This window comes from Mus musculus, chromosome 16 (assembly GCF_000001635.26).
Source record: "Mus musculus strain C57BL/6J chromosome 16, GRCm38.p6 C57BL/6J".
Classification (NCBI taxonomy): Eukaryota; Metazoa; Chordata; class Mammalia; order Rodentia; family Muridae; genus Mus; species Mus musculus.
The window spans coordinates 97,862,711-97,879,440 of NC_000082.6; the positions used below are offsets into that span (position 1 = coordinate 97,862,711).

Below are 16,730 nucleotides of genomic sequence, written 5' to 3' on the forward strand. Positions count from 1 at the left end.
ATGCTGTGGCCTATAGCAGGCTGTTGTCTGTTCTTCCAGCCTCCCCCATGATCTTGTCAGCCTCTCTGCTGGTTTGTTAAGCTACACTTTCAAAAATCAGTCAGAAATGGATGTTATCCTATGAACCTACCTGGCAATCTTCCTGTACTGGTTTGTTGGACCTTCTTAGAGATTATGGCTTCTGTGGGATGACATGAGTTTCCAGACTGAAGGACATGCTTTGATGTGGGTGCTGAGGCCTATTTCATTAGGCTTATACTCAGGGTTCCCACTGAGTTGGGGGTGCGGGACTTACTGAAAATTGAGGACATCAGAGTTGGAGAAGCGACTACTCAGTGGCATATGTGTAAGTCCAGGGTGACTGGCCCCTGAAACCAATGTTCCTATGTCTAGCTCTTTGGTGTTGCTAAGGAAAGTCTGACTTTGAACATCAATGATATTACCTTTGAGAAGGAGCCAGTAGGTGCCTGGAGCAAAGGGAAAAGCATGCAGACAGGAGGATAAAGCAAGGCACTGGCATGGTTTTTTATAAGATTGCAGAAGAATTCTATCTCCAAAGAGGGATACCAGGATGTGGGGATGATGAGACATTCCAATGAGGAAAATTCACCTTGACATTGGCAGCTAAACTGCACCTGTGAGGAGTGAATCAAATAAATGATCCCTGCTGTGTGTGTGTGTGTGTGTGTGTGTGTGTGTGAGAGAGAGAGAGAGAGAGAGAGAGAGAGAGAGAGAGAGAGAGAGAGAGCTGTCTCTGTCTTGTGGTACTGGGTATCCAATTCACTCTTAAGGGTACCAAGTAAACCCTCTACCATAGAACCACAGAACTATACCCCTAGTCACAAACTAAGATGTTTACCACAATTACCACTGGGCAAATAATTCTGGAAGAACCACGGCCAGAGATATACACAGCAATCAAGAGAGAGGCACAGCCACAAAATAGAGAGGGAACTTGGCTCAGAAGACAGTGGTAGAGTCTTCTAGAGGCTGAGGGTTAGAGAGAGAGGGAGGTTACTCATAGGGATAAGATTCACAGCTCTCTAGCATAGCAGATAACCACAGTTCACAGTGAGTCCTATGAACGCACAGAAGCAGGGGGCGCTCCATGCATAAAGTTTTATAGAGAAGAAAACTCTCCCTACTCATGTTTATGTGAGTGTCTGTATGTCAAAATATCACTCTGGCTCTCATAGGGTATGATTAGCATATAAGTCAGCATTTAAGGAGACACCAGCACTGACTGCCCTGGTTTGATTTTCACATACCATGTTCTCAAATGTTCATTTGAAGCTACAAGAAATCTGAGGCAAATCACATACTTTTTAAATGGGAACCGACAGCAGGGAAAACTCTCTCCCTGGTTTTAGTTCCCTTTAAAAACACCCCAAGAAGACTGAAACATGAATAGGAGGAATTTGAGAGTTATTCTAAATTCTAACTCTGCTGTCACATTTCTAAATTTATCCTGTTTATTTCTGTAGAGGGACAGCTATAAATGGCCATGGAAAAATCTGTATTAAAATCTGCAAGTAGTCCGAAATGAGATCTGATGCCCTCTTCTGGTGTGTCTGAAAACAGCTACAGTGTATTTACATATAATAAATAAATCTTTAAAAAAAAAATCTGCAAGTAGGAAGACAGTGGTCCTAGCAACCTGAAAATGTGTGCTTTAATGCCCAAACACAGCCTCATGTTTCAAACGAAACCTCAGACAGACCATTCATAGGAGGGACAAGAAACCAGTGAAGGGATCCCTTTCTGGCTCCTTATCCCTGACAGGCTGCCCAGGTGATACCTTGCTTAAGCCATCACAGCAAGGTGGCTTTGTTCCATCAGAGGACAGAGGAAGAGTCCTGTCTGATGGTTGATGAAGGTGACAATCTACCTAGAAGCCAGGAACACAGAAAATCAGCAAAGGAAAGGTCAAGCCACTGAGCAAGGAGAAAGGCAGGGACAGCCTTAACTCTGCTAGGCATGCTCCACATAGTCAATTAAGCAGAACTTAAAAAAAAAAAAAAGCAAGACAAAGAAATAACTTACTGTGTAGATAATTAATTCTGGTTGGCATATTGATCCTCTTAAGTTAAAGGGAACGAACACGAAATGCAGAGATGTTGAGAGGCAAAAAGAAAAGCACGCAAGAGCAGAGTCAGAGTGAAAGTCAGAGTCTGGAATCACTGTATCATATACCTGTGTACACACATGCTCACACACTTGCACACATGTGCATGCACACGTACACACGACTTCAGGCTCATAAACACATGCTCACATTTGTACACATGCACACATAAGTACAGATTCATGCACATACATGCTCACATGTGTAAACATGTACACATATGCACATATAAGCAGAGGCTCATACACATACATGTTCACAGTTATATACATACACATACATATACTACACATGCACATAAGTGCACATTCACGCTCACACTTTGTACATACATGTAATGCATATGAATTAGAGAACACATGTGCTTATACACATACATGCTCTCACATACACAAATGTACTTTCAAGTACACACATATATACACATATACTCATACACACATGAACATATACTTATGCATATACACACACATGCAAAAATGCAAAATTGCCATGCAAGATATTTGGCAATGTTTCTTTCCAGTTTTTTATCAAATTTCTCTTAGGGCATTTGTGATGAACACAGGGTTAAGATTTGCCCCAGACCTATGTGCACAGTTCCAATGGGTTTATTGTCACACAGCTACAGCAGTATTGTTTTCTTTTTCAAGTACTGGGAACAAACCCAGGGCCTCATGCATGCTATATAAAGCATTCTACCACTGAGCTACAACCCCACTCCTGCTTTTTGAATTTAAAATAACTCTGAACTTCTATTTTCCGTTTTGGCTGAAGTATAATAATATGTATATTTCCAGTCAGCAAAAGTCTTAGAGAATTCCAGTTAGATGGGCTTTCTTGAAGCCTCCAACATTCTTCTCAGTATACCAGGAGGTGAAGATGGTTTGCAAGTCATGTATGTCTACCTTAGTTTAAAACCAAATCCTGGAGGCTGGAGAGAGGGCAAAAAGATTAAGAGCACTGGCTTAACCTCTGTTCCCTTCCAGAGGACCTGGGTTCTTTTTCCAGCACCCACAGGGTAGCTTACAACTACCTTAACTCCAATTCCAGGGGATGGAAGACTCTCTTCTCACCTCTACAAGCATGTAAGTAATACCTAAATATACATGCAGACAAAACACCCATAATCATAAAATAAATAAATGCAAAACAAATAAAACTAAATCCCATCAAGCCATTCCCTGTAGCACCAGTTTTGAAAAAAAAAAAAAAACTGGCATAAAATGAAAATGGTTTGACAAGCCAGCTTAGACCTATTTAAGATTCTGCCAATCTCTCAAGCTAAATACAAAGCTTCTAGAAAGTGCAGGATGAAAACTAAGTGTGTGTGTGTGTGTGTGTGTGTGTGTGTGTGTGTGTGTGTGTGGTGTATGTGCAAGTGTACTCACCTGTATATCTGCGTGGAGGTCAGAGGTCAATGTGTGGTGTCCTCCTCCATTATTCCCCACCATTGTTTTTGACAAAATGTTCCATTAAATCTGCAGCTCACCAACTAGCTAGTTTCACCTTGTGGTTTCTAGAAGCTTTGTACTTAGCTTGAGAGGTTGGCTGGCAGAATCTTAAATATGTGTGTGTGTGTGTGTGTACCTATTCATATATTATATATATGGGGCTAGGGAATATGTATATATAGATGTATGTATATATCTCTATCTATCTATCTATATATATATGTATAGATACACACATTCATATTCTAAATGTTTCACCAAGTAGTTCTGGCTGGGCTAGAACTCACTATGTAGACCAGGCTAGCCTTGAAGTCAGAGATTCTTCTGCTTCTGCCTCCCAAATGGTGGGATTAAAGGCATGCACTACCATGCCTAGGTCCCACAAAATACTTTTTAAGACATTGCCAAAAACTACCTTTCAGAAAACTAAGTCAAGGCACTCTAAGGACCCAAGGGCAGGTTCAACCTCTGCTTCCAGAGTAGCCAGGAGTGAAACACACATACCAGCCAAACATGTTTGCACTTTCCCCAGTATCCTGGGTCTGTGGGGAAGCTCACATGCACAGAGGCTACTTCCAGCCCCTAGAGGATGGGGCAGAACCTGATTCCTAAGAGGCATTCATCTGTCTGGCCAGTGTGGGAAGAAGGATGGAAGATACTTAGCAAGGAGGGGGCCCCAAAGGAGATGAGAGCTAGTGGGAGTAGGAAAGGCTGGAAGAAAGCAAAGTGGCACTGGATGGATGTACTGGGGCGGTAGGCTTGGCAACTCTGAGAAACTGGAAAGCACAAGAGGAGGTTTGGATTCTTTAGGGACATGAGGATATAGACCACTGACTCAAAATGAAGTGAAACACAGGATATCCTTCAGTGTCCCTGTTCCTCCCTGCTGACTTTCCCAGCAACCTCCCAGAGGCTCCTTTGACCCTCTTTGACCCTCAAGACAAAGACCTGGCTAGACTATGTACATAGGGTGGCCAGTAGACAGTCTACCTGACATCCTGGGCCACAGCTCACACCAAGAGAGGACACAGGGTTCAACTGAAGGTCCCCAAGGACAGGCTGTAGGAAGTAACCTGGATGGTCTAAAATCTTCCCCCAGGAACAACCTCTTTCTTTCCTCTTTTGATGTGCAATTCCTCCCCTATCTTTCTCCACTTGGTACTGGCACAAGTCACAGGCAAGCAGCTACATATCAACGGCTAAGAGATGAGCAGAGAAGAGGTGGAGCACCGAGGGTGGGTTCTCAACCTCAGCACCTGGGACTTGTGCTCTGCTGTGTGGTGGTGTCTATGCTATGTCCCTAAGGAGTGTGGCACCTGTGGCATCTACCCATTTGGGGCCAATAGTACCCCATTTCCTGGTTGTAAAACTACAGCTGTCTGTAGACATTACCTATGTCCTCCTTGAGGCAAAATATCCAGCAGGAAACCTCACATGTTTCTCACAAAAGTAGGCAGCCAGCATTCCTAACCCCTAGCATGGCTAAACTTCTTGCCCAATGCATTCGAAGGGGGTTCTAAGAACTTGACAGAGAGAAGTGGGCCTTGGAGCCCCAGATAGAAGGCAGAACTAGAAGTGGATATCGAGTCCCACCACAGCTCCTGGATTAATGCAGGGGCCTCTTTCAGCCCTCATCTTGCAAGGATGTGGATAGTAGGTTATGGTCCCCAAGTCTTCACACTCAATGAATGTGAAGTTTCTAAGTCCTGGAGCTGTTGCGAAAGGTGACTATGAGACAAAGGTCTGGGACCAAGTGTACACCCTCAAGAAATGTATAATTCTGAAATAAGGGCCCATTGTTCATGAGAAAGGACTGAGTGTGCTAATGAATGCCTTTATAACTACATATATCATGACAGTGGGTAGTTATTCTAGGAGTCTCTTTCCTTATAGATCCTGCTGACTCCATGTGGTGGGGTCTGGTTTGGTTCTAGCTGGAGGAAGAGACTTAGGCAAATAAGGTGAGCTGCCAACCTCTGTTCACTCTGTTCTGCCCCTGGCCACTATGGCATCCTGGTGATACTCTGAAGCCTTGGATAGCTCTGCTTCCAGCTGGAGAGAGGCGGACAGGGAGGGTGGTTGGAGTCATGAAAACACAATGGCCCCCAGGTGCGGAGATGAAGCCCCAGCTGCTCACATGCAAGCTTCCCACCTTCTTTCCAGCTCTTAGTGGCTGAACAGACTGGGATGGAGGGGATGAGACTGGGTCAGCCTCATAGAGGACAAAAGGGAGGGAGGCCAGCATAGGAGTGAGGACACAGAGAGGGGAGCCCAAGTGAGAAGCTAGAGGCTTGGAAATAGGTACCTTTATGCTTCTTCATAGCTCCTAGCTCTGAAGTACTCAGGGAGCTCTCGGATAGTTCATCACCGTCAGGCTCCTGCAAGGCTGGTCCGCTCCATGATGCTACTGGAGACTCCTTCTCCAGTTCCCAGGAATCTAGATCATTTTCTCTAGGCTTGAGGGCAGGTAGGGTCTGGGCTGGCTCATTTTCTTCAGGTGGGGTAGTAGCAGAGGCTTCAGTGGCCTCTGGATGGCACAAAGCAGACGTGGCATCTCCCTGGTTGGTGCTGTCCATAGAAGCTGCGTAGTCCAGCATGAGGGCAGCATTGTGGTCCTGAGATAGTGAGGTCTGTCAGGGGAGATGTACAACAGAGGCTGAGGGCAAACGAAAAGCCATCCCAGGGATATAACAAGAGTGCATGGGAGGGAAAGAAGGAGGGAGGGTTTGGCATTGGCTAAGTGACAGTTGAAGATGAACCAGCTTATAGAAGTGCCTGATGATACTAATACAACTATGCCAATCAAATTACTAATCAGAGTGGCCTACAGATATTAAATGTGAGGATTAGCTGACAATTCTGAAGCAAAGCCAGAAGGTAGAGAGCAGACAGCCATGGTTATCCTCCTCTTGCTCATTTATCGAACCCAGACTGAGTAAGAGCTTCTACTATTTGGCTTTGCTGGCACCAGAGACCTGCCTCTCCCACTCCAGTGGCTGAAGAAGCCAGACTAAGAAGAGACATCCCCCGCCTTAGTGTTTAAGAACACCAATAAGCTTCTCTTGGAGTCCTGGGCCCAGGCTACCCACACAGTGTAGACACCACCAGCTATAGTGACTCACTATTGGCCCCTGTCAGCAACAGTGAGGGTGACTTCCAGCACGCTCTCCTCACCACCCTCTTGATGACCTTGTAAGATCCAATCTATCCTCTCTAATCATGACCACAGCTACCTACTCTGCCACTCACTGCAGTTCTCTCTCCATCTGCCTATTTGGAAACGTCTAGAAAGAACCAAGATTTTTTTTTTTTTTTTTTTTTTTTTGCATGACCCCTTAAACTGAAGATCTAGCCTGTTCTGCAGCCCAATGGCACGGCTGCCATCAGAGGCAGTTCACTCCCACCTTCTGCTCCATGAAGATACCACAGAGTAGAAGAACAGGGGAACTGAACTGGAACATTTTGTAGAATAATCTTTATTTCTATCAGATAACAGAAAGAAATACACATATTTTTTTGCAAAATATTTAAATGTTTTAGAAATGAGTAATCTCACAGAAAAAGTAACCCTGGGAGGCAGCTAGGCAGAGACTTCACCACAGGGGTGTCTTACATGTGCTTTTATTTCTATCTTAGTCGTCCTTCTAGAAATGACTAGCCAAGCTCTCAAGCCCCAGAGCATCACCCAGCAGGCAGCTGCTACCTACCTGTATCAGCAAGACAAAGGATTTCTGTGGCCCCAGAGGTAACCAACTCTCTCATGGGAAGGAACCATACTGGGCTCTGCAGAGGGGACCTTCTGGATGAATGGGGAACTGGGAAACTATGCTGACAGAGGCCCACCTCCTGCTGCTGCCCTCACCTACCTTGGAGATCCCTGAAATTATGATGGTGCTTTTCTTCCGTGGGGACTTGAGTTTCAGCTTTGAGGACTCGCTGAGTTGCCGAATGGCGACTTCAGCCACAGGGTCTGAGCCATTCAGCACCAACAGTTCTGCCAGAAGGAAAGTAGCACCGAGTTCAGTAGCAAACCTCACAAGCGCCAAGCGATCGCCCATAGCACAGGGGCAGGAACAGTCTATAAGCAGTGGTTGGCAAGCATTTGGAAGGAGGGAGAAAATAAGGGGTTGAGGTTTTTTCAACTCATCTCCCCATAAAGTAGAAGCAGCTAGGAGCCACCTGTAAATGAACAGGCAAGGCCTGGTTCTGGTAAAACTTTAAGAGGGCTACGTAAAATGGCAAAGGTCAGCAGACAAAAAAAATTAATAAATTGTGGGCAGAGGAAACGGTACAGGAAGTAAAGGCACTATGGCCGGGCAGTGGTGGCACACGCCTTTAATCCCAGCACTCAGGAGGCAGAGGCAGACAGATTTCTGAGTTCGAGGCCAGCCTGGTCTACAAAGTGAATTCCAGGACAGCCAGGGCTACACAGAGAAACCCTGACTCGGGAGCGGTTGCGGGGTGGGGCGGGAAGAAAAGGCACTAAGTCTAATGATCTAACCTTAGTTTGATTCCTTGGACCCAGTGGGGGAAGGAGAGAACAGATTCCTGTGGGCTGTCCTCTGACCCTCACATTCATTCATTCATTCATTCATTCATTCATTCATTCATTCTTACTCTCTCTCTCATACACATATATACAGAAAGAGAGAGAGAGAGAGAGAGGGGAAGAGGAGAAGGAGGAAGAAGAGGAAGAGGAGGAGGAGGAGGAGGAGGAAGAGGAGGAGGAGGAGGAGGAGGAAGAGGAGGAGGAGGAGGAGGAGGAAGAGGAAGAGGAGGAGGAGGAGGAGGAGGAGGAGGAGGAGGAGGAGGAGGAGGAGGAGAAAAGAAAAGAAAGTTTTAAACATTGGGAAAATTTGGATCTCACAAAGGCACATAACTCCTCCTCCCTCCAAAAGTGGCTGACACAGAATATGAATCCAAGGAAGCCAATAAAGCTATTAAGAGCTGGCCCTTCCTGTGTCATAAAAGTATTAAGTACTGCTGACAGAGCCTGCGTGTTTTGTCATTTGCTCATCCCTAGCTCCATCAGGTGAGTTCTTTTTTCTTTCTTTAAAAAAAAAAATCTCCACTTGAAAAGATGCCAGGTCATCGGGTAGGTGGCTAGGTGGAGAGGGGTCTCTCCTCCAGAGAGCTTGTACTTATAGCTTATATTATTCTGCTAAGGTAAAATGAAACATGACAAAAAGGGATCCAGGGTGTAACAATGATACAGCACTTGCATAGCATGCACAAGGCTCTGTGATTGATTCCCAGAACTGCAGAAGCAAATGAAGGAACCAGGACAATAAAGCTGTTTTAGGAGCAGGACATCAGCCATGGCCATAGGTCACAGGGTCTGGTTTCTACAGTTACACACTTGGCCCCAGAGCTGGGCTTAAAGGAGTGCTTGCTCAACCACTCCTTGCTTTTTAGGTGGGTACTGCAGATTAAGCTCAGGTCCTCACACTGACGTCTAGACAGGAAGATACCTGTTCAAGATTTTGATTATCTGAAAATAATCCAAAAATACAGAATTGGAACTGTCACAGCTTGAATGAGAAATGTCTCTGAGAGGCCAGTGTTTAGGGGCCTTCTGAGATGGTGGTGCTACTCTGGAGGCTGTAATACATTTAGGGATGGAACCTTGAACTTCCTCTCTGCTACCTGGTTACCCATGATATGAGCAGGCTCTGTCACAAACTCTGGCTACCATGCATTTACTCTTAAAAAAGTGAGTTAAAACAATCCTTTTCTCCCTTTTAATGTTTCTGCCAGATCCCTTTGTCATAGCGATACAGAATATACAAAATTACTAATCCAGAAAAATTGGTACAAAAGTGGGTTGTTGCTTCTGTGAAACCTATGTGGTTTGGGCCTTTGGAACTGACTTGTGGAAGGAATGGTGGAAAAATTTGGATATGTGAACTAGAAAAACCCCTGAAGAAGCCCTGGAGGCTCACAAAATGACACAGGCTATTGCCATTGCTCTTGTGGCTCACCGAAACTAGAAGGTAAGACCTACTGTTGAAGACACAACACACTTTCAGTTAGAACATAGAGAAAGCTGGAACTGACCTGAAAACTTCCTCCCTGCTAGAAGGTGCTATGCAGGCAGCTGGGGGAGAAAAAGAATCAGTGGGCTTACACAGCAGAAACTCTGCATTCTTCTGTACTGACCTGACAGGCAAGATGTATGACTAGTGCAATAGCGGCATGACTACTACGGGGTAACCTTCTGCCTTTTGGATTTGAAGTCAGCTGCACAGGAAGGAATTGACTCCTGATCCTATAAACTTGGTCAAAAGCCCAAGCTTGGGAGGAACTGTCTATTGTTGCTTTGCTAAATGGATAGAGGTCAGAAATATTTGTTCTCATTCAAATTAGTGTCAACCTCAACTTTTGTCAGAGAAGCCTCCTTTGGCAGTGGTCAATGCAGAGACTCATAAAAGAAAATTTTCTGAGAATAAACCACCTCCCCAAGGCTCAGGGAATACTCTGGAAGCAGAGGAGGAAAAAGCTAGAGGCCAGGAAAGAGGGCTGTACACTGCTGTGCCCTGGATATGAAACAGCCTTGGTACGCAGGAAGCACAGCAGGAGTGATTACTTGCACAAGATCAAGCCAGGCAACATTCCACATGCATGAGCGGGTTCATCGCTCTGTTCATAGCGGAAGGGCTACTGGGAGTTGATGGCTGCTCGGGGCAGGAAGGATTGTAGTCACTGGTGGGTTAACCATGCTCTGGTGGATGGCCCCTCATACATGTAGGGACTCAGTTTATTAAAAAAACAAAACAAAACAGAATGAGACATGAGGTGGGAGGGTTTGTGTTGGGGGAGGTCTGAGAAGATGGGGACTGGGGAGTTGTGATCACGGATATGATCAAAATACATTGAATCAAAACATAAAAATATTTTTGAATAGGAAGAAAGGTTCTAGAATACTGTAATTAGACCTTAGACTTATTCCTGTGGTTGTATGGAAGACCTGAGTGCTGAGAGAAACAGTGAGTTTGGAATGGGAACAAGGACTCCACTGGGAACAGGATTAGAAACTATCTGTGTTACATTTTGGCACAGAATTTGCCTATAGTTTACCTATGTTCTAGGACTATAAAGAGGCAGAATTTATAGTGCAGCATTCAGGCCATGGCATGGTTACTACTGGCTGCTTTAGCCAGTCTTACAGTGGGGTGTAAGAATAGAAATTAGAGCAGAAAGACATGAAAAATGAAGTGCTTGGTTAGGAAAGAAGAGTATCTCAAACTGCCAAAGCAAGTGGCAGGTGTGGCCATGGTTATTTAAGCACCATTAGGAAGAAGTCAAATAGTATGTACAAGGATGTAGGAAGGATGCTCTCAGGATATTTCAGGAATTGGTGAGACCCCTGATGCCTCCAGCATATAAAACTATGTATTCATTCGAAAGATACTTGAATGAGGCTTCATAGAGAAATGTGTCACAGGTTCACTCATCTAGGCACTTAGAAGTCACTGTGGTCATGATACTAGGAAGGCCTAGCTACCTATCAAGTGATCAGTGAAACGTAGGGTTGTCCACTCAGTGCTAGGTTTTCAAGCATGCAGTAAACAGGTGTTATGGGATCATACAGGGTTGCACCTAAATTAAGGAAAGTGTGTAGGGCCAAGTACTATTCATTTCAGGTTTCCTGTGGGGAGCATCTCATTGGGCAGAATCTCTGAGGATGAAGCCTAAGCTGCAGTAGAGACCCCAGGATGTTGTCAATGCCAGGACCATAAGACATGTCCCAAGGAAAGCTGTAGGTAATAAGTGGAGTTAGCCCAAGAGACAGGCCACATGGGCTGCAAATGGCAAATGTGCAGGAGTGGAATTGTCTGTGTCTATTGGTACTCCAATCATTTCCACCACATGCATTAAATGCCAAACACAGGACTACAGCATTCAGTGCCCTGATATGGTTCAGTTTCCCTCTAGTCTAAAATTTCCTCCCATCCCCCCATTTCTCCATTCTGAATGGGCACGATTACTCTGTACCCTTGCAGTCTGGAAATATCTAACTCTCCTTTTGGTTTTACAGGGGCTCACAACTAAGTGACATCCCTGAATCTCAAAAACAAAACTCTACACTCAGATCCTTGAACAGTGTTGGAACTATTAAGTTTATGGGGACTCTTAAAGTTAAACTAATTGTATTTTGCATTATAAGATGACTGTGAACCTTTGGAGCCAGCCAGGATGCAATACCATGGCTTAGATATCAAATGTCTCCCATAGGCTCATGTTATGAATACTTGTTCCCCAGCCAATGACACTATTTTGGGAGGCTGTGGAACCTTTAGAAGGTGGGGCCTAGCTGGCAGACGTCTGACACTAGGGACAGGCTTTGAAGGGGATAGCCCTGGGTTTAGAATCTCTTTATGTCCTGGTCTAATATGATCCTGACTCCTTATGTATTTACACAGTCATGCCTCTCCCCAACCCCATGAGGGACTAAAACTGGAGCCAAAATAAGCTTTCCCACCATGAAGCTGTTTCTGTCAACTGATTGATTGCAGCTATGTAAAAATAACTTTAAAAAGGTACCCAGAGAGCTCAGAAAATGACTCTTAAATGCTTGTGTGGACAGTGTGGAGAAAGCACAGTGTCCAGGCCACGCTGTCCCCAGTGTCGCTCACCCAATGGCTCTGACGTCATCCACATGCCAAACGATAAAATAGCTTTCATAAAGTTACCAAGGGGCCCAGCTATGTCCCCAGTCTCCCTTTACCTGACATTCCCAGCTTTTTCATTTTCTATTTGCTACCAAACCAAAGACGCCCCAAGCAGGTAGGGGAGAAGGAAACCCTCACTCCTAAAGCTCAGAAGTACACAGATATCTTACCCGTGTCTGAAGAGGAGAATGTCTTGCTGACGGGGGCGCTGTGGCAAGAAATGGCCTGGACAGAGATGTCCTTCTCAATGACCTTCACTGTGACGGGTGTCCTCACAGGGGACTCTGCAAGAACAAGACTCCATCAGCAAGGGCATGCAAATTTTCAACAGAAGATTCTAGAAATCTATGGGGGGAAGCCCCTAGTGCACCTTGAGGCCCTGCAGTTATTACTGGCTGTAGCTGGGCTTTTAGACTCACACATTTGGCTCTTCCACTGTGTTGGCAAAAGTGGGGCTGGGGGTCTAGATTGGAGCAAAAATTCAGAGACATTTTAATAAAACTAGAGTTCTCATGTGAATTGTGGGTCCCTGACCTGTGCCATGGGAGCTACTTTGGGAAGGTATAACAATGTATTTTTCTTTTGACCACCCAGGGGCTAGCTACAATGCAAAAGAAAGGTTTGTGCTGGCTTCATTTAAAAAACAAAAAACCCAAAACCCCAAAGCTCCTTTTTTTTTTTTTTTTTTTGGAGACCAGTCATCATACATCCCAGGTTGGATAATATTTCATGTTAGGCAAGAATGACTTGAACTCCTGATCCTTCTACCTCCATTTCCTCAGTTCTGGGATTACAAATGTGTGCCACTATGTCTACTTGATACAATTCTGGGATCCACTCCAGGGCTTCCTCTATGCTAGATGAATACTACCCAGCTGAGCCACATCTTCAGCCCACATCATGCCTCTTTATCAGTGGTGTTTAACATACATTCAGTTACCTGTATTAGACTTGTAATAATCACGAGTATGATGGAGTGCTGAGTTCCATGTGGCTGGAAGAACCTCATCTCTGTCTCTTAACATATTCTCTCTCTCTCTCTCTCTCTCTCTCTCTCTCTCTCTCTCTCTCTCTCTCTCTCTCCACCCCCATCTCTCCCTCCCTCCCCTCCCTCGTCTTTTTCCAGGCCACCAGACTTCTCTGCTAAGCCTTGACACTGAATGCCACGATGCTCAGTGTTGCAGGGTGAGCCCCACCCACCCCCACCCCAGAGGCTGGGAGCCTGTGGATCTCCTGCAATGAGAATGCACTCTGGTCTCACCTGAGTTCAGTGGGGTTGCCCTCCCAGTGTCAAACCGAGGTTTGGTCTTCACAGCAGTGACAGTGGTGACCACAGTCCCACATGGCATCACCGTACGGTCCTTTTCTATCTTTGCAGCAGAAACAGGGGGAGGAGCTGGCCAGGATTTCAGCTCCCCAGGTTCTACGTAAGAAAACTATGGCAAAGACAGACATTCATTTTGAAACACAGAGGAGATTCCACGGACAACTGCTTCTCACGCTCTCTAGGCCACAACCCACACACAGAACATGGTGTCACAGAATACCCATGTCCTTTCCTGGTATAGTAATGACCTCTAGATGACCTCTCAAACCAAATACAACAAAAATGCAAGGGAATAGATATTTTTCTGTACTGCTCAAGGAATTATGGTAAGAGGAAAAGGTATATACTTGTTCAGTTTGATGTAGTTTGGATGATTTTTATTTGTTTGGTTTTCCCTGAATATTTTCAGACTGGTTGGTGCAAACTACAGCTGTAGACCTGCAAATATGTATTCTGCAGACAGTAACAACAGGCTGACTTGGCTGCAGTACACTCCCCCCCCACCCCCCCGCCCCAATAACCTCTACTTTAGTTTCTTCACCCATATTACTTAATTTTCTTTTTAAATCAACCTGGACTGACAAAGACCCACGTTAAAAGGAGGGCAGCTGGGTTAGCTGAGATGACACTGGGAAAGGTCATCTCCTATAGTAGCCAGCTTAAGCCACCTTAAGCCAGTCCTGGCAAGATGTGTTCACCTGAGCCTGAAGCCCATGGTGAGAACAGGACATCGTGGGTGAGCTCAGCATGTCATATGGAGGCAACAGTGAGCCCTGGCAGGCAGGAGACAGGACTGTAGCAGCAGAGAACATGCCACCATACCTCTGCAGTGACTGAGCCCAACACCAAGCTGTCAGGCTCTGTCCCACTGATCAGTCTGAAGGTCTGTGGGCCATTAGGCTGCTTCCTAAATAGGTCCAGGTGAATGGTTGCTATCCCCAACAGACCTAGAGTGGAAGACAAGAAAGAACAATGGTGATGTTTCCAGTCTCACACCCCAAGGGGGGTTCCGTTAGGTTCACTACACAGTGTTAGTATCACCAAACATAAAACATAAAGAGGTTGTGGGCATTCCAGAGGGAATGGGGCTACATGCCAGGCCTGCCAAAGGCCATATCCAAAGCACATAGGGTGTAGAACTGCATCAACCATCCTTGAACCACTGACAGAAACTGGAAAACAGATGTGTGTGGTGGTGGTGGTAGAGGTGGTGGTGGTGGTAGTGGTGTGACTACTAAATGTCCTGGGCAAGGATGGAGGGGTCAAGGCATGATGACAGTGACCTGCTATAGAATGTGTACCCTATATGTGAGAAACAAGAATAAGTAAGGAGAAAGAGGGTGAGAAAGGAGGAAGAGGGAGACAGATAGGAGTGTAATGACTAATCACACAAAGATTATGAGCAACAGGGCAAATAGTCAGAATGAGAATTTAAACACAGACTACACGGGCATACTCTACATGGCTTCTGTAAAGCTGCAGTTTCACAGACTACACCCGGCTGCCTTGGAATGGAGGACGGTGGGCCACCAGGAGCAGGGACTGGGAGGAATGAGAAGTTAAAGGTAGCCTGATGCAGGGTGTCCTATATAATCACTCAATGAAGAGAAGGTTTTTCTTATCACCTCCCCAGGCATCTAAAGACAGGTGATTCCAAAAGGCTAGAACAGAACTCTTAACGGTAACTAGGACATGAACATCTGCTCAGTCTCTTGCCTTCCAACTTCCCTTCAGAAGAATCACCAAGAGACTCAATGGTACAGCTGGATAGGACAATGGTCTCTACCTTCCCAATTTTAATGTTTGTATGGATTTTAACATCCAAGAGGTCTGAGAGTGTAACTCAGTGGTACAACACTTTATCTAACATGCTTGAAGCCCAGCACCACAAAATGAAAGAAAAAAATAATTTAAGGACCAGCAAGATGGTTCATCAGGTAAAGGCACCTGTCACCAAGCCTGACAAATTACACTTGATTTCCAGGACCCCCCCAAGATAGAAAGAGAATCAACTCCTGCAAGCTGTCCTCGAACCTACACAGACATACCACAAAAGAATGTAAAAACAAAAAAAAAATCTAACAAACTTAGATCCATGATTATGTTGGTGACTTTACCCTAAACTTCCTCTGTCTGAATCGTGTGTGTGTGTGTGTGTGTGTGTGTATGTATGTATGTATGTATGTATATGTATATATATATATTTATTTATTTAAAGATTTATTTACTTTATATGAATACACTGTGTCGTCTTCAGACACCAGAAAAGGGATCCCATTACAGAGCCACCATGTGGTTGCTGAAAGAGCAGTCAGTGCTCCTAACTACTGAGCCATCTCTCCAGCCCTCGTGTGTTCATTTTAAATTCAGCCAAGGGACTTATTCTGTAAGGAAACATCAGCTGAAACTTATAGAGAGGGACATTAGGACAGGCGCTGCTAGGGCTAACAATGGCTATGATGGGAAAGTGTGTTGTTTGTTTGAGACAGGGTTTCTCTGTGTATCCCTGGCTGTTTTGGACTCCATCTGTAGACAAACAAGGCTGGCCTCAAAGTCACAGATACCCACCTGCTTCTGCCTCCCAAGTGCTGGGATTAAAGGAGTAAACCACCACTACCTGGCTTGTTACGTATTTTTTTGGTTTTTTTTTATTTTAAAAAATTGAAACACCAGTCAATGGTGGTGCATGCCTTTAATCCTAGCACTTGGGAGGCAGAGGCAGGCAGATTTCTGAGTTCAAAGCCAGCCTGGTCTACAGAGTGAGTTCTAAGACAGCCAGGGTTATACAGAGAAACCCTGTCTCGAAAAACAACAAAACTATATATATATATATATATAAAAGGAAGTCTGTTAAGTCTAGAATGGTTTGAAATTGCTCCTCTAATTTAAAAATTATTGATGGAAGATTCTGGAGTTTAACAGTAGAGCCTGGGGAGAAGATTAGGTGCTAAGCATGCTGGCTACTCTTCTAGAAGATCCAGGTTCAGTTCCCAGCCTGACACAGAAACTCACAACCATCTGGTCCTGAAAGATTTGGCACCCTCTTGTGGCCTCTGTAAGCACTACATGCACACAGTGCACAGGCATATTTGACAGGCAACATACTCACACACATAACGATTAAGGAAAATGTTTAAAAACTAGACAAGCATGAC

At 45.0% G+C, this 16,730-nt stretch overlaps 1 protein-coding gene and 1 non-coding gene across 7 annotated transcripts in view; both read right to left on the reverse strand.

Moving 5' to 3' along the window:
• Positions 1-16,730, reverse strand: part of C2cd2 (C2 calcium-dependent domain containing 2) — a 70,587-nt gene that overhangs the window by 7,502 nt on the left and 46,355 nt on the right. For 3 of the 6 annotated variants that reach the window (NM_174847.2, XM_011246109.3, XM_011246111.2), the window contains exons 9-13: positions 14,398-14,522; positions 13,510-13,684; positions 12,419-12,532; positions 7,443-7,570; positions 5,882-6,206 (exon numbers count right to left, since the gene is read on the reverse strand). In NM_174847.2, coding sequence (NP_777272.2) covers positions 5,882-6,206; positions 7,443-7,570; positions 12,419-12,532; positions 13,510-13,684; positions 14,398-14,522 — 867 coding nt within the window. The other 3 variants (XM_011246110.3, XM_006522976.4, XM_017316901.2) reach the window with 3 other exon arrangements.
• On the reverse strand, positions 14,523-14,581 carry Mir6964 (microRNA 6964). Its single transcript, NR_105929.1, has one exon. It is a non-coding gene; the product is annotated as a microRNA 6964 (primary transcript).